This window comes from Budorcas taxicolor, chromosome 17, assembly GCF_023091745.1.
Source record: "Budorcas taxicolor isolate Tak-1 chromosome 17, Takin1.1, whole genome shotgun sequence".
In the NCBI taxonomy this organism is placed as follows: Eukaryota; Metazoa; Chordata; class Mammalia; order Artiodactyla; family Bovidae; genus Budorcas; species Budorcas taxicolor.
In genome coordinates this window covers 72571297-72596710 of record NC_068926.1, presented here as the reverse complement: position 1 = coordinate 72596710, position 25414 = coordinate 72571297, and the positions used below count along the sequence as shown (strand labels likewise).

At 66.7% G+C, this 25414-nt stretch overlaps 4 protein-coding genes across 4 annotated transcripts; 2 read left to right on the top strand and 2 right to left on the bottom strand.

Annotated features, from left to right (window-relative positions):
• Positions 1-6546: 6546 nt before the first annotated feature.
• Positions 6547-7661, top strand: GSC2 (goosecoid homeobox 2). The gene is made up of 3 exons (XM_052654489.1): positions 6547-6790; positions 6908-7161; positions 7557-7661. Exons 1-3 carry the CDS (start codon positions 6547-6549, stop codon positions 7659-7661), a joined length of 603 nt encoding a protein of 200 aa, XP_052510449.1.
• A 2446-nt stretch (positions 7662-10107) lies between these two features.
• On the top strand, positions 10108-16528 carry ESS2 (ess-2 splicing factor homolog). Its single transcript, XM_052654984.1, has 10 exons — positions 10108-10248; positions 11127-11295; positions 11379-11480; positions 11819-11988; positions 12074-12191; positions 12435-12568; positions 13106-13208; positions 14085-14194; positions 15640-15755; positions 16126-16528. The coding sequence occupies exons 1-10, from the start codon at positions 10108-10110 to the stop codon at positions 16403-16405; spliced, it is 1443 nt and encodes a 480-aa protein (XP_052510944.1). The 3' UTR covers positions 16406-16528.
• A 1142-nt stretch (positions 16529-17670) lies between these two features.
• On the bottom strand, positions 17671-18744 carry TSSK2 (testis specific serine kinase 2). Its single transcript, XM_052654989.1, has one exon. The coding sequence runs from the start codon at positions 18742-18744 to the stop codon at positions 17671-17673; it is 1074 nt and encodes a 357-aa protein (XP_052510949.1).
• A 3547-nt stretch (positions 18745-22291) lies between these two features.
• Positions 22292-23392, bottom strand: TSSK1B (testis specific serine kinase 1B). The gene has a single exon (XM_052654988.1). The coding sequence runs from the start codon at positions 23390-23392 to the stop codon at positions 22292-22294; it is 1101 nt and encodes a 366-aa protein (XP_052510948.1).
• Positions 23393-25414: the final 2022 nt, after the last annotated feature.

Genomic DNA, 25414 nt, shown 5'->3' with positions numbered 1-25414 from the left:
CCGCGCGTGCGCTTGGAGCTCCGCTCGTGCGGCACACGTCTGGCCGCCCCCGACACTTGGGGCTTGTCCGGCGCTACCGCGATCGCCCACCCTCCCCGATGACCCACTGCTCCCGCTGGACGCCGCCGCGGGCGCCCCTGACACGCTGGCCCGGGGCTCGCGCCCGTGTCTCCCTCCCGCGCAACCTTTGGCTCCCGAGTCCCTAGTGCCAGCCAAGGGACAAAGGACAGGGTCACGGGATGGGGCCGCGAGGACCGCCAGCCTCCCCGCTGCTGGCCAGCTGCAGTCCGGGCACCTGCTCCCACCCGCGGGCTCGAGTAGGGCGCGGGGGCCATGCCCCATCGCATCGCCATGGAGGAGGAGGCTGGGGCAGCCTCGTGGTGCAGGCGCACCCCGCCGAGTCCCCCACCCCCGGAGCCCGTCGTTAGTGGGGCCGGGGGTGCGCCCCTCCAGCAAACAGCTGTAGCACAGCCGCACCATTCCTCTTTTCGGCCAGCCCCGCTCCTCAGATGGGAAAACCCAGGCACAGACAGAGAGCCTGCCTGCGACCTATGAGAGCCAAGTCTGCACAGCCCCCACCCCCGGCTCCCTCAGTGAGGGAGCTGAAGATTGGGGTTGGGGAGGCAGCTGGTGAGACCACGTCCGCCGGGGCTGGGGTCCGTATCCTGGGGTGGGACCGCGGGAGGGACGGAAGGTCTGCAGACAGGGGCTCCTTCCTGGCCTCGGGCAGCCTCCCTTTGGTCTGCAGTACCGGCACCCTGGCCTTGCGGGGTTTGGAGGGTGTGCCTTGCTGCAGAACCACACCTGAGGGCCAGCCGGGAGTGCAGAGGAGGAGCTGGCCGGAAGGGCGGGGGCCTCGCGAATGGGCAGGGGCCAGTGCGCCCTGGTCCCCAGCACAGGCTGCGGCCAAGAGCCGGGCCCCACTCCAGCCTTCTGGGCCAAGTGCACGCGGAGCCCGTTGGTCTGAGGGACCGAGGGGTTCATCCCGCCCTCTGGGACTCGGGGCCAGGCTTGGCCCGGTGACCGCTGGGGAAATCGAGACCGGCCCCCGTGCTGGACTGCAGAGGTCCCGCGGCCGCGCCACCGAGGGGTCCACCACGCGAGCGGCCCGCTGACAATTGAGCGGCCAAAGCAGATTAACCCGGGTGCTAATCCCCGCTAATGGCTTCAGAATCCCCGGCGCCCGGCGGCTAAGCCGGCCTTTCTCCGCGGCGCGGCCGGCCCTCCCCAGCGGCCCCAGCCTGCGGCCGCGCGATGCTATCTCGGCTCCGCGGCACTAATCCCCGCGCTCGCTTTCTTCCCGGGCCCGCTCGAGATCGGCCGATCCGCTCTTGATTATGGCCGCTATCGAGGGCCCCTTTGTGCCGTCGGCCCTAAATCCCCTAATTCCGTGATAAAGGAGGCATTAGCCGGCGTTCTCTGCAGAGAAAGGCACCGGCATGAAAGAAAGCAATCAGGGAGTTCTGATGGCCTGGCCGCCCGGCCGGGAGGGGGCGAGGTGCGCGCCGTGGGGAGACGGAGAAGCGGCGCCCCACCCCCGTCCCGGCCGCCTACGCTGTCGGCGAGCTGCGCCCGGGATCCTCCCCCGCCTCCACCCTCCCTGGCGGCAGACGAGCCGTGCTCGCCGTCTCCCCTTAGCCGCACGTCGGCATGTGCTGGAACCTGACTGCCAAACTCGCCCTGGGCCATGCTGGGCCCGCCTGGCTCCCCAGCCTCTGACTGTCCGAAGCCAGCGGTTTCTCGGGACTGAGGTCCCGGCCCTCGCCCCCGGTGCTCCTCCTGCCTCCCTCCTCCCGCCCCGCTCCTCCCCCCTCCCGCCTTCCTCCCTGGAGGCCCCGCCCCCACTATCCACCCCTTCTTTGGCACCGACCAGTTTTGACCAGTCCTGGAAGCAACTTGGTCAGCCCTTCAGTCCGGGAGACAGAAGTGAGGGCGGCCAAGAGCCGCTGGCACCGTGGAGGGGTTGTGCAGGGGCAGGTGGGCTGAGCAGGGAAAGCCGCTGGACCCGGCGAGAGAGCTGGGCCGCTGGCGGAGCTGGTCTGCCTCCTGAGCAACGGGAGGGAGGGGGCAGCGGGATAGAGGTGTCGGGGTCCGGGGGCCGGAGGAGCACCGCGAAGAGGCGGCTGATCCTCTTATCCTGAGCAGGGGAGCGCCGTGATTGGATCTGTGTGCCGAGAGAGGGGGTCAGGCCAGGAGAGTGGCCAGGAGTGCGTCGGAAGGCCGGTGTGGGGCCCAGGTGGCCGGGCATCGGCAGCAGCGCTGAGGGCGTTGGCGGGGGCAGCGTCCCACATGGAGCCTGGTGCTCAGGCAGCTCTGAGGGCAGGGGGGGTCAGGGAAGTGTGTGGGTGGCTGGTGGAATGGTGGGCCATTTACCAAGGGGGATAGTGGGCGCGTGTGAACCAGCGGGTGATATCCTGGAGGCGGCTGGGGCTCTGTCCCGACCGCTTGAGTGCCCAGCTCGCCCATCCTGCGCCTCTGGTTAGCACCCAGTGGTGGCCCAGCTGCGTTTACCTGGGAGCGTTGCCCTGGGTGATGGGGCCACGCGCATCATGGGGACTCAAAGCTGGAGCCTGCATCCTGAAGCCTCCCGTGTCCCTCCTGGTGCCTCCCGGGCGGAGCTTCCTGGAACACTGGCCTCTGACCCCCGTGCCTTCCTGCCGAGCCTCCCTGCCCCTCCCCGGGCTCTGCCCTGCTGCCAGGCTGGCCCCCACGCCCCCCCCCCCCCCACCGTTGGTGAGCTTCCCAGCAGGCAGTGCTCCCAGTGTGCAAACCTGGATAGTCACCCCGTGCTTCTGTGTCCCCCCGCCAAAAGAGATGTTGAGGCCTTCAGCCTTGGCATTGACCCCTTCTGGTTTCTACTGTTCATATCCAGTGTTCCCAGGTTTTCTTTAAAATATATTGTTCAGAGTTTATCATTGCTATCCATGGGAGGATTAGTCCAAAGCAAGTGACTACCATTACAGGAAGTGTTCACTGGGGTCACTCATTTTAAATCTTTTGAGGCTTTGCTAAACTGTTAAATTGGTAAATAGTTTTTGGTTTGTTTTTTTTTTTTTCCGGCCAATGATGAAGCCCGAATCCGTTCCCTCTACGATCAGGAATGTGAGCGTGCCCCCTGTCCCCACTGTCCAGCCATTTACTGGAGATTCTAGCCAGGGACCTGCCAGTGCAACAGACCCAGGCTCAGTCCCTGGGTCAGGACACTCCCCTGGAGGAGGGCATGGCAGCCCACTCCAGTCTTCTTGCCTGGAGCGCCCCACGGACAGAGGAGCCTGGCAGGCTACAGTCCACAGGGTCGCAGAGTCAGACACGACTGCTCAGCACACACTAGCCAGGAGCTCAGGCAAGAAAACGAAGCAGGAAGAGGAAAGCCTCCGTTCACTGGTGCCGCTGTCTTGCACATAGAAGACCTTTTAAATCCACAAAAAATTATTAGAGTAAAATTCTGCAGGTTGCAAGATACAAGATCAATGTACAAAATCACTTCTCTTTCTATATACTTGCAGTGAGCAGTCCAAAAATGAAATAAAATCATTCCATTTACAATAGTACCCAAGGGAACAAAATGCCGAAGGATAACTTTAATCAAAGAAGTGGGGGAAAAAATGTGTACTCTGAAAATTATAAACACTACTGAAAGAAATTCCAGATGATCTAAGTAACTGGAAGAAGTCCTATGTTCATGGACTGTTAACGTTGTTTAGATGGCAAGACTCCCCAAATGGATCCTCAGATTCAATGTAATCTCTATCAAAATTCCAGCTGGTCTCTTCCAATAAACTGAGGAGCTGGCCCTGAAATTCACATGAAAGTTCACGAGAACCAAAATAGTCAAATCAATGTGGAAAAAAAAAACACAAACCTGCAGAACTCACACCTCTCAATCTCAAACCTCCAAATCTCAGTCTCAACCGCAAAGCTCCAGTAATCAAGACAGTACGGGTAAGGACTTCCCTGGTGGTACAGTGGATAAGAATCCACCTGCCAATGCAGGGGACACGGGTTTGACCCCGGGTCCAGGAAGACCCCACATGCTGGGAGAAACCACGCCTGCAAGCCCCAACTACTGAAGCCTGCGTGCCTACAGCCTTTGCCCCGCAACGAGAAGGCGCTGCAGGAAGAAGCCCCACTCGACGCAACTAGAGAGAAGCCCGTGTGAAACATCACAGAGCCAGGGCAGCCAGTAACAGATAAGGAATAAAGCCGTTAAAAGAGATGGTGCGGGTAGACATGGGTCAGTGGAGCAGGACTCAGAACCCAGAAACAAGTCCTCCCGTTTACGTCAGTTTATTCGCAACTGGGTTGGGGGGGTACAAGTCAACGGGGAAAAGAATTATCTTTTTAGCAAATGGGACTGGGACAACTGGATATCCAGATGCAAAGAATGAAAGTTGGGTCTTTACCTACATCATAGACAAAATTTAAAAGGGGTCAACATCAGAGCTGCCCCGTGCAGGTCTGGGGCCAGTCCTTCAGCTGGAGCTGGTCTGCTTGTCCAGTTCCTGTGGCTGCTGCAGCGAGCATCCCCAGATGGAGAGGAGCTGCAGGACCCGGCCTCAGAAACCACAGGGTCACTTCTGCCTCCTAGCGGTTAGAAGAGAGTCACTAAGCCGGCGCACGTACAAAAAAAGGGGGATTAGATTTCACTTCTTGAAAGGAGGCGTGCAAGGATTTGCTGATAGGTTTGAAGAGCATCACACTGGGCCGGTGGGCTGGTGGAGAGGTGGCATGTCCACCCAGGTGTGTAGGTGTGTAGGTGTGTAGGTAACCCATCTATCAAGGTGGGGAGTACTGGCAGGGGTGGAGGTTTCCAGGAGATCCTGAGTGCCTTCCAAGCACAGTGACTGAATGTTCCTTGGTCCTGAAATGGGACATGGAGCAGGTGCTTACGGAGCTGCCTGGAGCAGAGGAAGCTGTCAGGCCCGAGGCATCACCTGGGGGGTCCTTGCTGCAGAGGTGGTGTCTGAAGCTTCCGGGTTGTAGGAGGTCACCAAGGGTGAGGATGGAGAGGGCTGAAGGAATCCCAGGACCCAGCCTTCCTGGCCACTGGTCCCGGAGCCCCCATCCTTGGGGAAGTGACTTGGATGGGTTGTTGACTCCCAGGCGCCTCTCTGATCTGTTGGTTCTGTGAGGGAAGTCGGCTGGGAGACGTTTCTAGGGTGATCCAAAGGGATACACGGGAAGAGATGGGAGGTCTGGGGGTGGTGGCAGCCGTCTTGCAACCATGAGGTGGGCCACTCAGAGGTGGTGGCTCCTCCCTGGAGTCTCCAGATTAGTGAGTGCCGGGCAGTCTGCGTCAGGACTCCGACAGCGAGTCAGCGGGTTCTGTGGCTGCAGTTCTAGAGTCCTCACTGACACCAGAGTGGGATCAACAAGGGAGCTTGAGGAGGGGTGCGTGAGGCAGGAGAGGCAGGAGGCTGCGTGTCGCCCCCTCACGGTACCTTCCGTTCTCGGAGGCCCCTGCCCAGCGGGGATCGAACCCCACACACAGTGACTGGTTGAGCCCACAAAGCATCTGGGAGGTAGGTCGCAATGGTGTCCGTTCAGAGATCAGGAAACCGAGGTACAGGGTGGGTCCAGCTGAAGGCACCTCTCGGGGAGCCAGGAAGGGGCAGCTGGGGCAGAAGCCAGGCTGTCTGCGGCCCTGTCCTGCGAACCGCACGCTAACTTCTCAGCGGTCTGGAGACGGCCTGAAGCAGAAGTCCCGGCCGGCTGTCCAAGGCTGCCTAGATGAAGGTGCGACAGGCTTCCTGGAATCTGGCAAAGTGCGGGTCGGTCCCCCGCGATGGTGGACAGAATGACCCCGAGGGGTGCTGAAGAGTGGGGCTGTGGGCACCAGTCAGCTCCCCGGAAGCCTGGCTCTGCGGAGGGTCGGGGGTGGTGATGGATCGGGGGGTGGATTCTGGGACACAGAGGGAAGCAGACAGTCCGTTTCTGCGGAGTCCCCAGTAGCGCCCGGCGGGCTCCGTCACCCAGGAGAGAAGGCAGAGAACCGAAGGCACGGGCTGCCGGTTTGCGGATGGGCAGAGGCAGCTTTCTGCCTGCGCCCCGCCTCCTCCCCGAGGTTGAGATCCAGATCCTGAGTATGGGAGCGGGCCGGCGGGCTTGCCCAGGGTGCTGGGCCCCGTTTGAGGTCGGACCTCAGGACACTGCTGTTTGGGGGGTTTCTCCAGTCTCACTCCTCCGCCCCTGTAGGGCGCGGAAGAGGACGAAGAACCAGCCCTGGGCGCTGTGGCTACGGGACCGGGCACCCAGGGCCTGCCGGGTCGGGGTGTCCTCCAGCCGCTGGGCCGGGGCCGGCGGGCCGTGGGGGCGGCCCTGCGCGCGCCCGCCAGCCTTGCGGGTCCGGGGCAAGGGATCGGGACAGGGGGCTCCCCGCCGCCCCTCCCGCCGCCGCCGCCGCCGGGGATTAGCCCGCTCCTGGCCGCGCGGCGGGATTAGCGCGAGTGGACGCGGCGCCCGGCCCGGGGATTACGGCGCGGACGCCCCCGCCCCCCGACGGATATATTCCCGCGGCGGCGGCGGCGGCGGCGGAGGGCGGGCGGCATGGCGGCGGCGAGGGGCGCGGTGGGCCGCGAGGCACCCGGGCGGCCCTGCCCCTTCTCCATCGAGCACATCCTCTCCGGCCTGCCCGAGCGCAGCCCCCCAGCCCGGGCCGCCCGCCCGCCGCCGGCCCCTGACCGCCAGAGCCCCTCGGAGCCGGGGGAGCCCGGGGCGCCGGGGGCCGCGCGCTGCGCCTGCTGCTGTTGTTGCGGCCCCCGCGGGCCCCCGGAGACGGACGCGCGGCTGGGTGAGTGCACTCGGGGCGCGCGGGTTGCGTGGGTGCGCTCGAGGCCCCCGGGGCGAGGGCGCGCGGCGAGGGGAGCCCAGCACCCCGGCCGCGCCTCACCGCGCCCTCGCCCCGCAGGCGCGCGGCTGGCGTGGCCGCTGAGGCTGGCACCCGCGGCGCCCTTGCCCTGGGCCGCGCCCCCCGGGGGCCCCGGGGCGCAGCCAGGCGCGGGGGTTCCGGGCCCGCCGCGGCGCACGCGGCGTCACCGCACCATCTTTAGCGAGGAGCAGCTGCGGGCGCTGGAGGCCCTCTTCACGCAAAACCAGTACCCCGACGTGGGCACGCGCGAGCGCCTGGCCGGCCGCATCCGCCTGCGCGAGGAGCGCGTGGAGGTGGGTGCCCGCCGCCTCGGGAGAGCCAGCTCTGCGAGGCGCGCGGAGGCGCCGAGGCCCGGGGCTGAGAGGCGGCCGGCGGGGCGGGGCCGCGGCGGAGGTCAGGCTCCCTTAGTTTTAAACACGCCACCCGCCCCTGACGAAGCCCGCCCGCGTCCGCGCCCTGGAATTCGGGGGGCTCAGAAGAGCGCGGGGCTGCTCGAGGGGCACCGGCCGGCGGAGGCGGGGGAAGGGGTTCCGGCCCCGGGCCTTCGGCAGCAGAGGACAGACGATGGAGCAGCCGCCCGGAGGCCCCCGTCCGCCCGCACGCGCGTCCCGAAGACGCGGCCGGTGCACTTGGGACCCGCGAGCGACCTGGGCCTGCGCTGGGCCCGCCTGAGCGCTCCTCCCCTCAGGTCTGGTTCAAGAACCGCCGGGCCAAGTGGCGACACCAGAAGCGCGCGGCGGCTTCCGCGCGGCTCCTATCCGCACCCAAGAAACCCCCGAGGGAGAGCTGCTGACGGCTCCAGAGTTACCTGCACTGGCCTCCGGGAGCTGCTTCTCGGGGACGGGGGTCCTTGATTCCTCACTCTGGAGGTTTCCATGCAGGTGTGTCTGCCCCCATAACAGCGGGCAGCCTGTGTCACCCTGTGGGGCCGGCCAGTTCAACTGGGGAGGGTCCCCCACCCGCTTGGAGAGTGTCTGCTGTGCTCTCTGCCATCCTGCCCCCAGGGTGAAGGACAGCGTGAAGACAAGGCTTCAGTGCCCAAGTTGGCACCTGACACCCACTCCATCTGGCGTGGGGAGTTTGTTCTGCCCCCTCGCAGGTCCTGCAGGGAGTGGGGGTGGGCGGCATCTGGCCGGAAGCACAGTCCCTCCATGGAAGGTCTAGAAGCCAGGGCTGCGGCTCCCAGGACGAGCCAAGGCAGGTGAGCCTGGAGAGCACAGGGCGCTGGGGTCCCCACCAGGACAGCAGCCCTCGCCCCCGCAACACACACAGGATGCACACTTCCAGCTGTCTCCGTGACTCCTGGCCTCATCCCTGGAGATCGCACAGCCTGCCTGCGGGGCTTCCCCCCACGCTGGGACGCCCCACCCGCCTGGTCCCAGCCCTTGCCGGCTGACTGGCTTTTTGTCAATGTGTGGGGCACCTGTCATCAGAGCTCTTCGCTCCAGGGACCAGCCGCCATGCTGCCCTCCTGGTTTTTCCTTTCTCTCCAGCTGTCGGGCAAGCCACCAGCAGCTGCCGGGAACACAGGTGTCCTCGAGGCCGAGCCCACACTCTCCCGCTCATCTTATCCGTGCCCTGGTCTGTCTCTTCCACCCTCAGCCTCCGGTCCCAGCTCCATCCCACGGTCACACCTGCCCCCAGGCCTCTCCCCTGTGCTGGGTAGCTGTGTCCAGCGGTCCCTCTGACAGCTCCATTTGGAAGCCCAGGGCTTCCCCAGTCACTCTGTCCCCGGCAGCTCTTGCCAGGCGTCCCAGGCGCGTGAGCCAGAGCGCTAGCGGCACACACCCTGCCTCCCCTCCTCCCTCACCCATGAAGCTCAGGCCACGGCGATGACCTCCCCAAACAATCCCAGAATCCGCCTTCTCCCCAGCCTCTATTGCACCAACCTGATGAGAACCACCATCCCCTCTCGCGTTGGCCATTGCAGTTGCCTCCAGTTGGCCCACCTGCACCCACTCCGATTCCTCTGTGACTCATCCTCATAAAACCCAGCACGCAAGTCTGAACCTGCCCCTCCCCTGCCTACAGCTCTCCCAGGGTTCCCACGGCTCACAGAGCAAAGACAAAGCTCCTCGCTGTGACCCACGACCTGTGACCCACAACCCGTGACCCACAAGGTCGGCGCAGCCTGGCCCTCCAGTGTGGGCGCCCACCCCGCTGTGCCTTGCACTGCACCTCCTCCCACTGGCCCTTCGCACACACACTCCCCTCCCACGTGGGCAGCAGTGCCTGTCCGTCCTTTGGGTCTGCAACTGCTCCCTTCCAGGGGGCAGTCTCCTGAGTGTCCCCTAGGTAGATGTCCCTTAGGTAGATGCCCCGCAGGTAAGATGCCCCCTGGGTGGGATTCGTTTTCCTCGCACCTGCCTGCTGTTTGTCTGTGGGGTGGTCTGCATCTCACGCTCAGCTCCACGAGGGCAGCAGCCATCCCGTGGAGTCCCCACTGAACTGTACTGAATCCTTCTGGGGCAGAACTTGCTTGCCGTAATTTACAATCTCCTTTTGGAAAGAAACGATTGTTCCTGGAAAATGCTCAGACAATTTTCTTGTCCATTTCAATAAGGATCAGCTTTCTGGGAAGCCAACTCCGGCATTTAGGTACCAGACATTTCTTTTCTTGCGTAAACTTTGAATAAAAACTTTGAAGCGCAAATATACCCAACGTTTCTGAAGCATGTGTCTTTGTTAATTGCATAGAAGTGTATATAGTGATTAGGGTAGGGTGAAGTCGCTCAGTCGTGTCCGACTCTTTGCGACCCCGTGAACTGTAGCCCACCAGGCTCCTCTCTGTCCATGGAATTCTCCAGGCAAGAATACTGGAGTGGGCTGCCATTCCCTTCTCCAGGGGATCTTCCCGATCCAGGGATCGAACCCAGGTCTCCCTCATTGCAGGCAGACGCTTTACCACCTGAGCCACCAGGGAAGCCCAGATAGTGATTTCTTGCGAGAAAGTGGAATTTCAAGGCCTTCGGATTCCGCAGAACTGGAGTTGTCAGGGTTAGAGGGAGCCACAACGCTCCTAGCCCCTACCACAGCGCCCTCTGGCGTCCACAGCCCAGAGAGTAGTGACCAGAGCGGGGCGAGACGAAGACCACAGCTCCCATGAGGCGCAGGGCTCGCTGTGACGTCAGTACGTCGGCGAGCGCGGCTCTCCCATTGGACGGCTGGATCAGGCGCCTGCGCACCTCGCGCGCCCCGCCCCCGCCCCGCCGCGCCTGCGCCGCCCGGGCGTTGCTGGGATGGCGATGGCGTCGCCGGGCCCGCCGGCCCGCTCGCAGCTGCTTCCCGCGGCGTCCGGGCCCCGGAGGAAGCGCGCAGCCAGCGAGGCTGGGGCTGCGACGGGCCGGCAGCGGGTCCTGGACGAAGAGGAGTACATTGAGGTAGCGTTCGGCGCGGACGCCCGCGACTTCCGGGCCCCGCGCTCCCCGCCCCGCACTCCCCGCCCGGTCCCGACGCTCCGCGCTCCCCCCCGAGGCGGTGGGGCAGCCTGAGTCTTCGCCCCCGGCGTGTGGACACGTGGGGGCCGAGCTGGCGGAGTGTCGGGCGAGCTGTCCGCGCTGTCGGGGGGCCGCAGGGGTGGGTGTGTGCACGCGGTGAGGAGCCGGAGAGACAAGCCTTTGTCAGGGGGTCCGCAGGGGTCTGGACAGCGGCGGAGACGCCTTCTTGGGCAGCGGTGGTGGTGGGAGGTAGGGCTGGGGGCCCCGCAAGCCGGCTGCCACGGTGGCAGCATCGATGAGCGGGTGCGCCTCCTGCCAGCGCCCCACCGCAGCCACGCAGGCGGTGCGAGAAGGTCACTCAGGTTTGGGAGGCCAGTGGGCTGGGCAGGCAGGTGGTCTTAGTGGACAGCTGGGCGCGCAGACGCGCAGCTCAGGGGCGAGTCCGGCTGGAGGTCTGGAGCTGGGAATCTCCACCCATGCTGGTGGTGGGGTGAAAGGCTCAGATTGGAAATCGGAGGCCGTGGGCGGGGTGAAGGTGGCAACAGCCAGGTAGGTTCAGCTGATGTGGAGGTGAAGGCGACAGAGGAGGATGAAACAGAGAGACAGAAAGCTTTGAAGGTCCGGGTTCAACCCTTGATCGGGAACTAAGATCCCATATCGCACAAGCACACAGCATGGCCAAAAAAAGGAAAAGGGAAGTGTTCCCAAGCTCTGGGGATCTTGGGGTGGATCGAGGTTGCGGTCTCAGCACGCACTCTGTGGGGTAAGCGGCCGGGGGAGGCAGATAGAGCCTCTGACTTGTGTTTTGACCTGTCCTTCAGGGCCTCCAGACGGTCATCCAGAGGGACTTCTTTCCCGACGTGGAGAAGCTGCAGGCACAGAAGGAGTACCTGGAGGCCGAGGAGAATGGAGACCTGGAGCGGATGCGCCAAATTGCCATCAAGTTCGGCTCCGCCCTGGGCAAGGCCTCCCGAGAGCCCCCGCCACCCTGTGAGAGGAGTCCCGGGGGCCGGGCGTGGCTGCCTGCTGCACCCATCCTTCAGGCCCCTAACCCCACCCCCTCTGTCCCCCAGATGTCACGCCAGCCACGTTTGAAACCCCTGAGCTGCACACAGGCCCCAGCATGGTGGGCGGCAAGGCCAGGGCTCGGGGCCGTGGCCTGGAGGACGGTGATGGTGAGTTAGGCCCTAGCGCTGGCGGGCTTGCCTGGGGTGCTCCTGACACCTGTGCCCTGGGAATCTTGCGCCCCGTCTCCCGGCCGCTCACTGTGCCGCAGGGGACCCACTGTGATCTCGTGACTGTTAATGCCCAACACCCCATCCTGGCCCGAGCCAGAGCACACACTTCACCAGCCTCCGGTAGATGGGGAGGGGGGTGGCTTGGGGGTGTTGATTTCACCCCCGGGGGTGTTGTCTGGCGGTGTGGGGTCTCACAGACAGACCCGTGGCCAGGCAGAGGGTTCCTGGGACTGAACGGACGCACGGTGGCGTTCATGCCGTGGCACCCTGGACAGGAGAGGCTGCGGAAGAGGCGGCAGCGGAGCCCCTGCCCAGCCTGGACGTTTTCCTGAGCCGGTACACCAGTGAGGACAACGCCTCCTTCCGGGAGATCATGGAGGTGGCCAAGGAGAGGGGCCGGGCGCGCCACGCGTGGCTCTACCAGGCCGAGGAGGAGTTTGAGAAGGTGCCTGGGGCGGGGCGGTGGTGCCCTCTCGGGGCGGGCTGCCGGGACTCAGGGCCTCCCTGACCCTCGTTCCCCCGTGACACAGAGACAGAAGGACAGTCTCGCCCTCCCGTCGGCCGAGCAGCAGGCGGTTGAGAGCAGCCAGGCCGGAGTGGAGACCTGGAAGTACAAGGCCAAGAACTCCCTCATGTACTACCCGGAGGGTGAGCGTGAGCCAGGGCCTCCGGGGTGGACCGGCCTCCAGGGTGGGTGTTGCTGCTTCTACACTCTGGGCCTTCAGGGGCCCTGATTCTCGGGGCGGGGGGGTGGTGAGAGGGCGGTCTGTGGGCGGAGTCAGCACGGGTGTGCACCCCACCCCGGCTGCGCCCAGGCTGCGCTCCGAGGGGACCAGCCCGCCCCCCTTGGGCCTGCTCCCCCAACACCAAGGGCTCTGCTCTCACCGCCAGGCGTCCCCGATGAGGAGCAGCTGTTCAAGAAGCCGCGGCAGGTGGTGCATAAGAACACCCGCTTCCTCAGGGATCCCTTCAGCCAGGCCCTCAGCAGGTCGCAGCTGCAGCAGGCAGCCGCCCTCAACGCGCAGGTGAGGGCCGGGCCAGCACCTCTCTGCTCAGGTGTCCTTGGGTTCAGCAGGGCTCGGCGGTGTGGGCGAGGCTGGGTCTGTTCTCTCTCTGGTTTGAAGTCAGGGCCTGACTTGGTTAGACCGGTGAGTCAAATGTGTGCCAGCCCGTGGGGCAGAGGCGTGAGAAGAGGGAGGCGGCGGCATGGAGCCAGACTCTTGGGGTGGCAGACCGCAGAGCTTCCAACCCCGGGAGTGGTTCAGGGCCACGACTCCAGTGATCGGGGTTGGAGGGGAGGCTGGAGCGGGGGTGCTGTTTGGGAGGTCTTCACAGATGCCTTGCCCCACTCCCCGCCCCGGGCCTGAAGTTGGGGCTCCCAAAGGTGGCACGTGTCGGGGTGGCCCTCGTGAACGGCCGGGGCGCGTCCCTTGGCCACTGCTCCAACAGGTTCTCAGGCCTTGGTGGCGCTGGGTCCTCCTCCCTTGCCCTGGGCTTGCGCAGCATCGGCGCCTCAGCCCACAGCGCAGCCTGGCCCTGACCCCACCTCCCCCCGGCTCCAGCACAAACAGGGCAAGGTGGGTCCGGACGGCAAGGAGCTCATCCCTCACGAGTCCCCCCGAGTGGGCGGCTTCGGATTCGTCGCCACGCCTTCTCCCGCCCCTGGTGAGAGACGCGCCCTCTGCTGGGGTGGGGGGTTGCCTAGCTGGCTGCGGCCTCTCCTGGGCCTGCCCACACCCCGTGGCCCAGGGTCCCATCCGTGCAGTGCCGGGACTGAGCAGGGCTGTGGGCCCTGGGCGCTCAGATGGGCCTGACCTCAGACGCCTGGGGCCAGCTGGGCCAGCTGCCCTGCGGGGTGGTCCCTGTGCCGCACCTGAGCTCGAAGGACAGCCTGGCTTGGTGAGCAGTGGTGCTGGGGGCAGCGGGTGGGCACCGTCTGGTGTGGCCCCGCGTGTGGAAGCCAGGCTCAGTGTGCCGGAAGCTGCATGAGGCCCCTGCAGGTGGGCAGGACGGGGCCGAGGGACCCTGGGGGCGTGCACGCCTCTTAGGCCGCCCACCTGTGCTCCCACTGGGTGTCGGCCGGGGGTCCTTGTCAGTCTTGGGTGACCTTTCTCAGCCGTGGGTCTCATGCCAGTGGGCATGCGGGGCTGATGTACCTAAGGGAGGTCACGAGGCTCGGGGCGGCCTCCTGGGCGTGTGCTGGCCTCCGGGCCTGGGAAGGCACCACGGTCTGGCCAGGCTCGGGGTGGAGGGCTTCGCCTGGAGGACTCCGGATCTCCTCCCGTGGGGCGGGGTCCCGTGGGGCGGGGTCCCGTGGGTGTCACCCGGGGCTCCCTAGCCCTGTGCTAGCCTGAGGGTCCAGCCGCCCAGCCCCGCTTCTCTGGAGGCCCTTCCGTCAGGCTCAGCCCGGCAGACCAGGCTCTGGGCCGGCCATGTGGACCTCACAGCCGGACGCACCCGGGGCCCCGCCCTGGGAAGGAGGGGGCCAGGCCCGCCTCGGTGGCCCCTGGCCTGAGGCAGCTGTGGGCGCTCCACACGCAGGTGTGAACGAGTCCCCGCTGATGACCTGGGGGGAAGTCGAGAACACGCCCTTGAGGGTGGAAGGGTCAGACACGCCCTACGTGGACAGGACGCCGGGGCCGGCCTTCAAGGTGGGTCAGCACGGTGGGGGTCACGGTGGGGGTCGCACGGGTGGACACGGGGTCTGCTGCGCTCCCATGGCTGTGCATGGCGGACGGGGCTTACGCTGGGGCGGGCGCCGTGGTTGCTTGTGGCATCTGGGCCTCCACTGAGGACCGCCGTGGGCAGGGCTTAGGTCGGGTTGGGCGCCGCTGTGGCCCCTGTGAGCCTGCAGGCCCACAGGACAGGGCCGTTCAGAGACGGGGGTCTTAGGCCAGGAGCTTCCCCGTGTGCTGCAGCCTGCGGCTGGGGAGGAGCCCCGAATCCCCAGCGTGCGTGGGAGGCGGCCCGGCTGAGCACTTGGTCACGGGGACCCAGACCAGGCCCTGGAGCAGTCAGAGTGGGGTCTCCCGAGGCTGGACGCTTGTAAGGGAGACCCTCTGTGGGCCAGGTGGGCAGGGGAGCAGGGTGGCAGGTGGTTTCTGGGGATGGGAGGCCCAGGAAGGTGCCAGCAAGTGGCTGGTCGGACCCAAGTGGCTCTGGGAAGGTGGGTGCCTGATCTCGTGTGGTTTGTGGGGGACGCCCCCGGAGCCTGGGGGCACTGTTGGGGCCGAAGGGTCCAGCGTCACTTCACCTGCTCTGAGGCCCCAAAGAACCAGAGCAGGGCGGGGTCCCCTCAGGGGCCGGCAGCACCCGGTGAGGTGCGGAGACACAGTCCCCGAGGCGGCAGGCATCGCAGCAGTGGCTCTGGGAGCAGGGGAGCTGTGGGCCAGGGGCCGGGGAGCGTGTGCTCGCCCACACAGCAGTGGTCCCCCTCGCCCATGAGGTCCTTAACCTGGGACGCAGCAGCAGCCAAGCAAGGCCTGGGGCACCGCTCTGTGCCCTGAGGCGTTAAAGCTCGCCCGCATGGCCAGCGGGTCAGGACCGAGCCCAATGCCGGATCCCAGGCAGGTCCGGGGCCAGGGGGCGCCGGAGCCCTCTCCTCGCGGTCGTGTGGAGACAGGAGCAGCCAGGTCCTCAGTGCACGGCAGGACAGGCTCAAGGGAGACGGGAACGCTGAGCGTCGAGATAGTGAGCGTGAGCCTCGGGCCCGCACGCCAGGGAGGCAGGAAAGGGGTGTGCACACGTCAGCAGAGGGTGTGGGCGCTGGGCCCTGGCGCCTCTCAGCGCAGCGGGAGCCCTCCAGGTCCAACTGCAGGCCGACCCCCAGACGGCAGGAGGGTGCGCCAGCGAAAGAGGAGACCGGTGGGGATTCGGGCCAGGACACGCCCCTTGAAGTTCCTTGAAAAAATGCAGGTGCCATCGCAGCTGCTGGCTGTGGGGAAGCAGGCTGAACAGGCCCTTTCCTGGACGGTGCTCCCAGTGCCTGGCTGGGTAGTGCCGGCTTCACGAGAACCCGGCCCGGGAGTGGGCTGCTCAGGGGGCTGGGGCTGGGGAGGCTGACGCCCCGCGACGAGCCTGGTCTGCCATCCTCTAGATCCTGGAGCCAGGCCGCAGGGAGCGGCTGGGCCTGAAGATGGCCAATGAGGCCGCCGCCAAGAACCGGGCCAAGAAGCAGGAGGCCCTGCGGAGGGTGACGGAGAACCTGGCCAGGTGAGGGGTGGGCCTCGCGCTGTGGCCACACGCTCAGCACCGGGGGCTGAGCCCGTGGCTGCAGCTTTGGGCTGGGCCCTTTCCACTGCGTCTGCAGTGCCCCTCACACATGCCTAGCCCCCCTTCTTGCACGTTTCTAGGGGACGTCTTTACGGCTTGTCCCCTGTAAGCTCCCATCCGCCCATGGAGTCAGGGTCATCGCCCCTCTTGGAGACGGTCAGGGTCCCCTGCAGCCCCACGGCCCAGGGCACGGCTGTTCAGGATCCCAGCATAGAACATGCACGTGTCCCCCAGGCATCTTCCCAGGGACTGAGGGGCCTGCTGCCAGGCAGGCCTGACCCTGCCTCTTGCCACGCCTTCCCCACTGCAGCCTCACCCCCAAGGGCCTGAGCCCTGCCATGTCCCCAGCCCTGCAGCGCCTGGTGAGCAGGACGGCCAGCAAGTACACGGACCGAGCCCTGCGGGCCAGCTACACCCCATCCCCCGCCCGCGCCAGCCACCTCAAAACCCCGGCCAGCGGGCCCCAGACCCCGACGAGCACACCAGCCCCCGGCTCGGCGACACGCACCCCGCTCAGCCAGGACCCAGCCTGCATCACGGACAACTTGCTACAGCTCCCCGCCCGGCGCAAGGCCTCAGACTTCTTCTAAGGCTGGGCCCGGAGCTCCACAGAACCTGCAGGGCAGCTCTCCGCCCAGCACGGGACTCCGGCTTTCCGGGGTGCTGGGCCTGCCCGGCCGACACCCTGTTCTGTAGAACCCTGCCCGTCTACCTGTCACTAAAGAGAGCCTCTGGCCAGACAGGGCTGCCTCTCTGCCCCAAGGCCACCCTTGTGCCTGCTTCGCCCGCTCAGGGCCGCTGGGCGGTAACCTCGGCGGCTGGGGTGTCCAGGCCTTCCTGCGTGGCATCCAGTGGCACCGACGAGGCAGGGGGCCTGCCTTCTAAGCTGAGTCGGCCCCTCATTTCCCTGTGACCCCTACTTCCGTTCCCCTCGGGGGTCAGAGCCCTCAGCCATCAGGCCTGCAGGTTCACAGGCTCCCTGGCCAGGCCAGGCCTGTGGGAGGCCCTTCCCAGTGGCCTCAGCCGTCACCTCCTGAGCGCCTGACTTCCAGCCGGGGCAGGGCTGACCCCGCCCCCTCGCTCCTCTGCTGGGGCCAGCTCCCCAGGAAGTGGGCTGGGTCCCGGCGGGCTCTTTAAGCCTCAGGTGGGGTCAGGTCGTGCTCAGAGAGGCAGCATGGGGTCACATGGGGTCCGCTTAGACTGGAGCCCATCATGCTGGGAGCAGGCAGGCCCCAGCAGGCCGCCCTCCGGCTCCCTGGGGTCCGGCTGGTCTGCGCTCCTCCACGTTGAGCCCTGGCTGGGCACCAAGGGCGCGGGGCTGGGGCCATGGGGTCAGGAAAGGGCTGCTTTTGATGCTTCGTCTCAGTAGGGAAGGGTGGGCGTGGGCCTGAGGGAGCCCCAGAAAGTGGGGTTGGAGGTCTGGGGGGGCCCGAGTGAGAGGCAGAGCAGGGGGTGGGAGGGGGGCCGCCAGAAGTTCTAAAGGGCCAAAGGGCGGGCGGGCGTTGAGGACGGTCTGCCTGAGGGGCGCGAGCGGGGTGGGAGGGCAGCGGGGGCCTGGTGGGAGGCCGCGGACTCCATGCCCACAAGGCCGGCTCCCCGAAGCCCCCTGGCCGCAGGGAGTGGGTGCTGAGTCCCAGAGAAAAAGACTCCGCGCACCTCTCTGCTGTTCACTGTGGTTTATTTGGTGGTCAGGGTTTAAGGTCTCTGCTACTAAGTGGAAGGAAGCTAATAGAACGTAATCAAAATAGCGGTTTAATTGACGGACTTTACTCGTTCTTGCACCTGTGGCTTCTTCGGCTCCTACCGCCCACTCAGCCCCCGGGGCCGCGCGGCGCCACGCACGCCCCCCGGGCCCTCAGCACCGCTCGGTGCTTGCCTTCCCCACCTCGGCCCCGGAGACGTGGGGGTCCTTGCCCCTGGAGGCTTCGGCCAGCCGCTCCTCCACGCGGTCCTCGGTCTCGGGCACCACGAGCAGCCGGTGCTGGGTCTTGGCCCCCAGTTTGTGGTCGGGCCGGTGCTCAGGCCGCGGGTCCAGCTTGCAGTCAGCCCGGTACTTGCCCTCGCCCTCCCGCTTGAAGGAGGCGGAGGGCATGGCCTTGGGCTTGGGGGGCTGCAGCCACGCGTGGCTGAGGATCTCGTCGATGTGCAGGCGCCGGGTGACGTCCGGCTGCAGCATCCGGTAGATGAGGTCCTTGCACTCGCCCGTCAGGTGCTTGGAGCGCGGGAAGTCCACGCGGTGCTCCTTCTGGATTCGCAGCATCTTTTTGACGTCGGAGTCGTCGTACGGCATGGAGCCGCAGACCATGATGTAGAGGATCACGCCCAGGCTCCAGATGTCGTACACCTTGGGCTGGTAGGGGATGCCCTGCAGCACCTCGGGGGCCGCGTACGCCGCCGACCCGCAGAAGGTCTTGCTCAGCGTCAGCCGGCCACTGCCGTCCCGCAGGCAGCGCTTGGAGAAGCCGAAGTCGGACAGCTTGATGTTGAAGTCCTTGTCGAGGAGGAGGTTCTCGCACTTGAGGTCGCGGTGGACGACGTCCAGGTCGTGGCAGTACTTGACGGCCGAGGACAGCTGCCGGAACATCCTGCGCGCCACGTCCTCGTGCAGGGCCCCCCGGCACTTGATGAACTCGAGGAGGTCGCCCTGCACGCCGAGCTCCATGACGATGTAGATGCGGCCGTCGGACGTCTCGAAGATCTCGTAGGTCTTGATGATGGAGCGGTGGTTGACGGTCGCCAGGATGTCCATCTCCCGGGGCAGGAACCTCTCCACGAAGTCGGTGGGCGTCTTCCTCCGGTCGATGATCTTGACTGCCACGTTGAACTTGAGGCGCTCCGAGTAGGCGGACTTGACCTTGGCGTAGGAGCCCTTTCCCAGGTTGATGCCCACGATGTAGCCCTTCTTCCTCAGGACCGCGGCATCGTCCATGGTGCCCGGAGCGGCCTGCGCCGCCGCCCTCTACATCCCCTCCCCACGCGGGCCAGCGGGCATCGTCCTCGTCTGCGCTGCGGGGAGCCGTCTGGCCAGGCTGGGCCTGCACTTGGAGATGTGGAACGCCCAGCATTGTCCCCGCGTGACTTCAGCCTGTGAAGTCATAAAGCCAGGCTGCCCAGAGTGGGAACTGGGTGGGGGACGGGCCCTGGAGCCCTGGAAGGCTGACTGGGCTGGCAGAGCCCTGCGGCCCGCCGGGAGAGAGGAAGCCGGCGCCCAGGACTGCTGCGAGCTCGCCGTGCCGCCCTGGGCTGAGTCAGGCTGGGGCCGCCCAGGTCCAGCCAGCGTGCCAGGCCCCTGCAGCGGATCCTGTCCCTCGAGGGAGGGCTGCCTTCCCGCCACTGCCTTGAGGTGGGATGAGCACCACCTCTGGGCCGGGCCTGGGAGGGGCCGCCCCGATCCCGGGGGGTGAAGGTGGCTGTCTAGGGTCGAGGGCAGCTCGGATTGTGTGAGTGCCCAGCCCGGTGGCCTGGAGCCCTGGTGGGCTGGCGTTCTGAGGGCAAGAAGAGTTGAGGTCCAGGCAGGGAAGGGCCTGGGGGAGGTGGACGTTTTAAGAATGGATGGGTCCCGGCGTCGGGGTCGGGATGTGGAGGAGAGGGTCGGGGGGTGGGGGCTGCAGGAGCCGCCAGGGTCCGAGCCCCGCTTTAAGACAGGTCCTGCGAGAGCACGTAGCCAAGGGCGGCCAGAGCCTGTGACCGGGCAACAGGCGGCTGGCGGGGGCAGGCCCGTGGGGAGTGCACACAGTGGGCAGGGCCCGAGGCGGGGGCTGGGGGCTGGGGAGAGCGTCCTGAATTACGTCACTTGGGCCTTTGTGAGCACCGGGAGCCTGGGCAGGCGTGTCACCTTCGCGCCTTAGACCGTCTCTGCGTCTGGAAACGGCGTCCGCCTGCTCTGTTCTTGCCCCGGGAGCCAAGGCCCCTGTAGGCGCAAGTCCGGTGTTCACTCGTCCTCGCGGCCTGTTGCCAGGACAGGTGCTCGGAGGAGGGGGCGTCCTGTGTCTGGGTGGGTGGCAGTGACCCAGAAGCCCCGTGCCGGGGTTCAGTGGGGCTCGCCAGCTGCTGGGAGGGGAGCATGCGCACACACCTGGGGCGCACAGAGCTCCCTGCAGGAGGTCCGTGCGGAAGGCCCCGGGCAGGGCAGCCGGGCCCAGAGGCCAGCGGCAGGGACCTGCCCGACGCCGGCAGTCTCCTGGGGGCTTCGGTAGGAACCAGTGGAACTGTAGAGGGGCCAGCCGCGAGGGCCCCCAGGCCAGGCGCCCTCCCCACCTGTCTCCCTCGCCCCCAGGACTCTGTGGGGGTTGCCCTTTGCTGCGGTTCCTGCTCCCCACGCCCTCCCTCGCCCAGGATGCTGTGGCCTCTGGCTCTCCAGGGACATCAGGCCTGCAGACTCAGGCGAGCCGCAGGGGCGCTGCCCAGGACGTGCGTGCTGGACTGCCGGAGCCCCCGGGGCGGGGTCAGACTGGACGGGCTTCAGGGTGCTCCTGGGTGCAGGCCTGTGAGTGCCAGACCGCAGGCTCTGGGACGCTGCCCTTGGAGCTTTGAGGGTTGGCCTCAGGCCCCGGGTGACCGGAGTGGGCCCTGCCTTCCCAGGGCCCAAGGTGGCTCAGCATCACCCAGGGTGTGAGTGCCCTGTGGCTGGGCCGTGGCGGGCACGCACAGCTGTGGACTCGGGGAGGCTGAGGGCTGAGTTCAGGCCCCGTGGAGGATGGGGACAGAGGTGCCACTGAGGGTCTGCAGGGCCAGGTGGTGAGAGCGTGCGGGGCGGGAGGCGCATGGCTGGCCCAGAGGCCCCACCGAGGGTCCCGGGGATCGCTGCGGGGGCTGAGCCTGTCTGGGGCAGTGGGGCGGCTCAAAGGATCGACCAGTGCCTCAGACCACCTCGGGAAGGCCTCGCAGTGGGGCCTGCTCCGCGCTGGGTGGGTTCAGGTGGCCACCTGCCCCCTCTGACCGGTGCCCCCGCCTGGGAAACACACAGCTTTTGCTCCTTCCCGAGGCCCCTCCCCGAAGCCTTGCCCCCAGGGCCCCATGATCACTGCTGACCCGAGGAGGAGTTTGCAAGCCTCCTGGGGCGTATGCATCCCCGCTGGCCCTGCGCACCCTGGAATCCCGCTCCCCCACGGTGCAGGCTTGTGACCCCACCACCAGGACTGCTCCATCTTGGGCCCTCGCCCGCCTGCCCGGGCAGTGGCCGCCAGAGGCTTCGTGTGTGGAGGCTGCGGCCCCTCAGCGGAGCCTGGAGAGGTGGGCAGGGGCTCAGGGACCGGTCCGCCAGCAGGGCTGGGGTCCACGGCGAGCGGCCGGGCAGCCAGGAGGAGGCCAGACCCAGGAGGACTTCAGGGGCCGGGCGTGGAGATCCTTGCTGCAGGCAGCAGAGCCAGACTGGGTGCAGGAGGGGGGGCCTCGGCTACCGTGGGAGGTGACGGGAACACGGGGATGGGGCCCGGGAGGCGGCCACGCTGTGATGCCCAGGGGTGTGTGGCTGTGGCCGTGAAGGGGCTGGGTGGGGGCAGGGCCCTTGCTGGACGCCGGCAGGGGCAGGAGGAGGGGCCCTGTCTGCAGGCCCCATTCCCTTGGCGTGTCAGACCCACAGGTGCACGCGTGTCCGGGCACAGGCAGATCGGAAGAGGAAGCGGCGGCCGCGCACAGCCAGGTGAGGGCCGCTCACTGGGTGGGGCCTCCCGCGCCGGCGGTGCCCCCGCAGGCCAGCCCGCCCCGTGGACACCCCGGCCACGCGTGAGAGGAGGCCTGCTACTCCTGCTCGCCAGCACCCGCTCACCCACGCTGGCGGGGGCGTCGCCCCGGGACAGCTAGCTGGGACCAGAGAGGAGCAGGAGGCCCCGCTCAGTGACTGGGAGACACTCAGGCCTCGGGTTGGGCCAGGTGGGGATGCTCCGGGCGCTGTGGGGAGCGGGGTGCTGGCTGGGTGCGGGGCAGACCCTGGAGCCAGGCCAGGAGGAGGGGAGGGGCCCCGAGGGAGGCCCCCACAGGCAGGCAGCCTCGGGGGCGGTTGAGGGCCCTGAATGCCCGCCCCGACCTCCCGGCCTGCAGCTGCCGCGCCGCCTCCCTGCCCAGCTCGGCACTTGTGGGCCCCGCGCTTGAAGCAGTGTCTTCCTCACTCGGCTCTCCCCGGTCCAGGGCCTGAGTCCATCGTCAGCGCTGGACACATGGGGCTCTTTCCCCGGCGGAAGGTGAAGTGCGGTGTGGCCCGTGGAGGGGGCCACGGGGGTGCAGGGTCCTCTCCCCGGGTGACTGAAGCCGGCAGGGCACACACAGCGACCTCGGGGGCTGCAATGATATAGTGATTTATTGCTGCTTTAGCCACGTGAGTTACCAAGTTCAAAGGGAGGGGAAGAAACTGACAAAAATAGCGGCACGTCTGGGACCCTCCTCCTTCTCGGCTGGTCCCGCGGCCTCTCTGGAGCTCGGGCTCGGGGCCCTGAGCTCGGCCTCATTCCCTGCCGGCCGCCCGGGCCGCAACAGGTGGGCTAGGCATGTGTCTCTGCAGGCTGCGGGGGCGCCCCCTCCTCGGTCTTGCTGGGCTGCTCGCTGGGCAGACCCACGGCCTCCGACTGCCGGGACACCTGCACCGTCGCAGTCTCCTCGGGGCCGGGCTCAGTCCGGGGCTCGGGCTGCGCCTCTTCCCGGGGCTCCAGCTTGGTGGCGGACTTCTTGTCGGAGCTGGGTTCGGGGGTCCCCGGGGGCTCGGGGGCCCGGGAGCCCTCGCCCTCCTTGTTGACGGCTGCGGAGGACAGGCCCCGGGCCTTGGGCTGCACCCAGCAGTGGCTGAGGACCTCGTCGATGTGCAGGCGCCGGGTGACGTCCGGCTGCAGCATCCGGTAGATGAGGTCCTTGCACTCGCCCGTCAGGTGCTTGGAGCGCGGGAAGTTGACGCGGTGCTCCTTCTGGATTCGCAGCATCTTCTTGATGTTGGAGTCGTCGTACGGCATGGAGCCGCAGACCATGATGTAGAGGATCACGCCCAGGCTCCAGATGTCGTACACCTTGGGCTGGTAGGGGATGCCCTGCAGCACCTCGGGGGCCGCGTACGCCGCCGACCCGCAGAAGGTCTTGCTCAGCGTCAGCCGGCCACTGTCGTCCCGCAGGCAGCGCTTGGAGAAGCCGAAGTCGGACAGCTTGATGTTGAAGTCCTTGTCGAGGAGGAGGTTCTCGCACTTGAGGTCGCGGTGGACGACGTCCAGGTCGTGGCAGTACTTGACGGCCGAGGACAGCTGGTGGAACTTCTTGCGTGCATCGTCTTCCTGCAGGGCCCCCCGGGTCTTGATGAACTCGAGGAGGTCGCCCTGCACGCCGAGCTCCATGACGATGTAGACCTTGCCGTCGGACGTCTCGAAGATCTCGTAGGTCTTGATGATGGAGCGGTGGTTGAGCATGGCCAGGATCTCGATCTCCCGGGGCAGGAACTTCTCCAGGAAGTCGGTGGGGGCTCTCTTGCGGTCGATGATCTTGACCGCCACGTTGAACTTGAGGCGCTCCGAGTAGGCGGACTTGACTTTGGCGTAGGAGCCCTCTCCCAAATTGATCCCCATGATGTAGCCTCGTCGCTTGAGGACGGCAGCGTCATCCATGGTGCCGGGAGCGCCCAGTGCCCCTGAGGCTGCCCTTTACGTCCCGGCGGGACATGAGCCAGCGCGTCCTCATCTACACTGTGGGCAGAGTCCTCTGGGATGCCCGGGCCTCCCGTCCCTGCCTCCTAGAGGCCAAGACTCTGGGGTGGAACGTTCGGCACTGTTTCCCGGGTGACTTCAGTGGGTGAAGTCATAAAGAAGTAGTGCCCTGCGGAATGGGTCTCCAGCCTGAGCCACTCGACCTTGGAACCCTGCAGCAGACGGAGGGCCCGCGGAGCGTGGGGGCCGAGGTAGGAGGGGGCCTCGGGGACTGCGTCGGCTCGCCCAAGCCTCCACACCAGAGCCAGGACTGCTGGGGGCAGGGGGGCTGCTGGGGGCAGGGGGGACATGGGCTGACTTCCTGCATCCCAGGGCATCCCTGGAAGCCCGGGCAACTGTCCCAACCATCTAGGTCTCAGCAGCAAACGGGAGACGCTCAAGTGAGGACTGCCTGCGAGGGTTTAACAAGAGGATGATCTCCCCACCCCCGCATGGAGCCGTGTCCAGAACCCCGAGTGGGTGATGGGCCCTTGGATGAAGGGACAGTCGTTTCTGGAACCCGGGGACAGTGGTGCCAGGAGGGCCACCTTGACCAAGGCAGTGACCTAGGTCATCTCCCCCAGGAAAGGGGCTGGAGAAAACCTCCCTTGACCTCCTCTTGCTCCCTGTAGCCCTGGAAATCCTCCACACAGGCAGGTGGGCTGAGAAGGGGGCTGGGGTAGGAAGGGTCCCCTCCGCCTTCCTGCTGCGTGGTCTGGTTGGACTTTTCACTGCCCCGTGCTGCTCTCCTCTGAACCTTCTCTGGCCAGCTCTGCTGGGGACAACCGACCGGGTCTCTGCCCTTGGCTGTGAGGCCCCTCCCGGGGGCCTGCCCTGCTGTAGCCCTGGCTGGGCTCCAAGGGCAGGTCTGGGGGTGGGGGAGAAGGTGGGTCTGGACTCCTCTGAGAGCAGCAGCTGCTCCCGGAAATGCCCTCTGAGGACAGGCAAACAGGGCAGTGTTGAATGGGAACCACCCTTCCCGCCAGGAGTGGGTCCTCTGCTCTGGGCCTTGCTGTAGCGAAGGGCCGGGTGGTGCGGGAGGGCAGGAGCAGGCAGGCCCGGCAGAGCCTTGGGGTCAGTCCGGTGCCTCTCAGATGACCCTGAATGTCCCAGGCTGGGATCCTGGGGTGCTCAGGAGGATCATGCCCTGAGGGGCTTGGGGTGACTGCTCCTGGGGAGCCAGCTGCTGACGGTCTGGGTGCACCGCCCATCCCCGCCTCTCCCCTCCCTATTTTCTCCGCTCCCATCTTCACCCTCTAACCACCCTGACGCCCAGGCCGGGCCTGCTGTGCGTGGCCGGTGGTCTGTCCTTCGGAGGGCTTGCTCCTCCTTCGCTGGTACTCCATCTGCTGGGTCCCCTCCCGCGGTGACAGGTGCGCGGCCAACGCTTCCCTCCGTGTGGAAGAGCCTGCTGTGGCGGCAGCTGCGCTAGCGTCTCCCCGCGGCCCCGCTCGGCCCCCACTGTGCAGGGGGGCCCCCCTTCCAGGGGACCGGGCGTCCCAGTCGGCTCTCCGCGCGGGACCCTCCTCGAGCCTGCTTGCTCGTCGGTATGCAGCATTCCAGGTGCACGCGCCGGTGAAGCCGCACCTGCGGAAGGCGCCTCCCGGGGCCACCTCGGAGGTTCTCCAGGTCTCCTCTCCCCTCACCGCAGCGGTTCGGCCTTTAAAGCGCCACTTTGGGACGCACTCTTGCAAGGGCCCTTCTCGGGGATTCCCAACTCCGCCCCCGCCCGGGGCTCCCTCGGTGCCGCGCCCCCGCGCCGCTCCTGCCCCTCCGCAGCTCCTGCTCCGGCCGGCCCCCAGGAGGCCCCGCCCCCGATCCCCGCCCTTCTCTGGTCAGCCAATGGAGCCCGCGGCTCCTCGTAGTCCCGCCCCGGCGGGCCCGCCCCCGCCCCGCCCTTGGGCCGCGCCCCCTCTCGGTCACTGCGCAGGCGGAGTGCGCATG

Coding starts and splice junctions, on each gene's coding strand:
- GSC2 (XM_052654489.1), top strand. CDS start 6,547: ATGGCGGCGGCGAGGGGCGCGGTGGGCCGCGAGGCACCCGGGCGGCCC. Junction 6,791..6,907: donor GGAGACGGACGCGCGGCTGG/GTGAGTGCACTC, acceptor CTCGCCCCGCAG/GCGCGCGGCTGGCGTGGCCG. Junction 7,162..7,556: donor TGCGCGAGGAGCGCGTGGAG/GTGGGTGCCCGC, acceptor TCCTCCCCTCAG/GTCTGGTTCAAGAACCGCCG.
- ESS2 (XM_052654984.1), top strand. CDS start 10,108: ATGGCGATGGCGTCGCCGGGCCCGCCGGCCCGCTCGCAGCTGCTTCCC. Junction 11,296..11,378: donor CCGAGAGCCCCCGCCACCCT/GTGAGAGGAGTC, acceptor TCTGTCCCCCAG/ATGTCACGCCAGCCACGTTT. Junction 14,195..15,639: donor CGCCGGGGCCGGCCTTCAAG/GTGGGTCAGCAC, acceptor GCCATCCTCTAG/ATCCTGGAGCCAGGCCGCAG.
- TSSK2 (XM_052654989.1), bottom strand. CDS start 18,744: ATGGACGATGCCGCGGTCCTGAGGAAGAAGGGCTACATCGTGGGCATC.
- TSSK1B (XM_052654988.1), bottom strand. CDS start 23,392: ATGGATGACGCTGCCGTCCTCAAGCGACGAGGCTACATCATGGGGATC.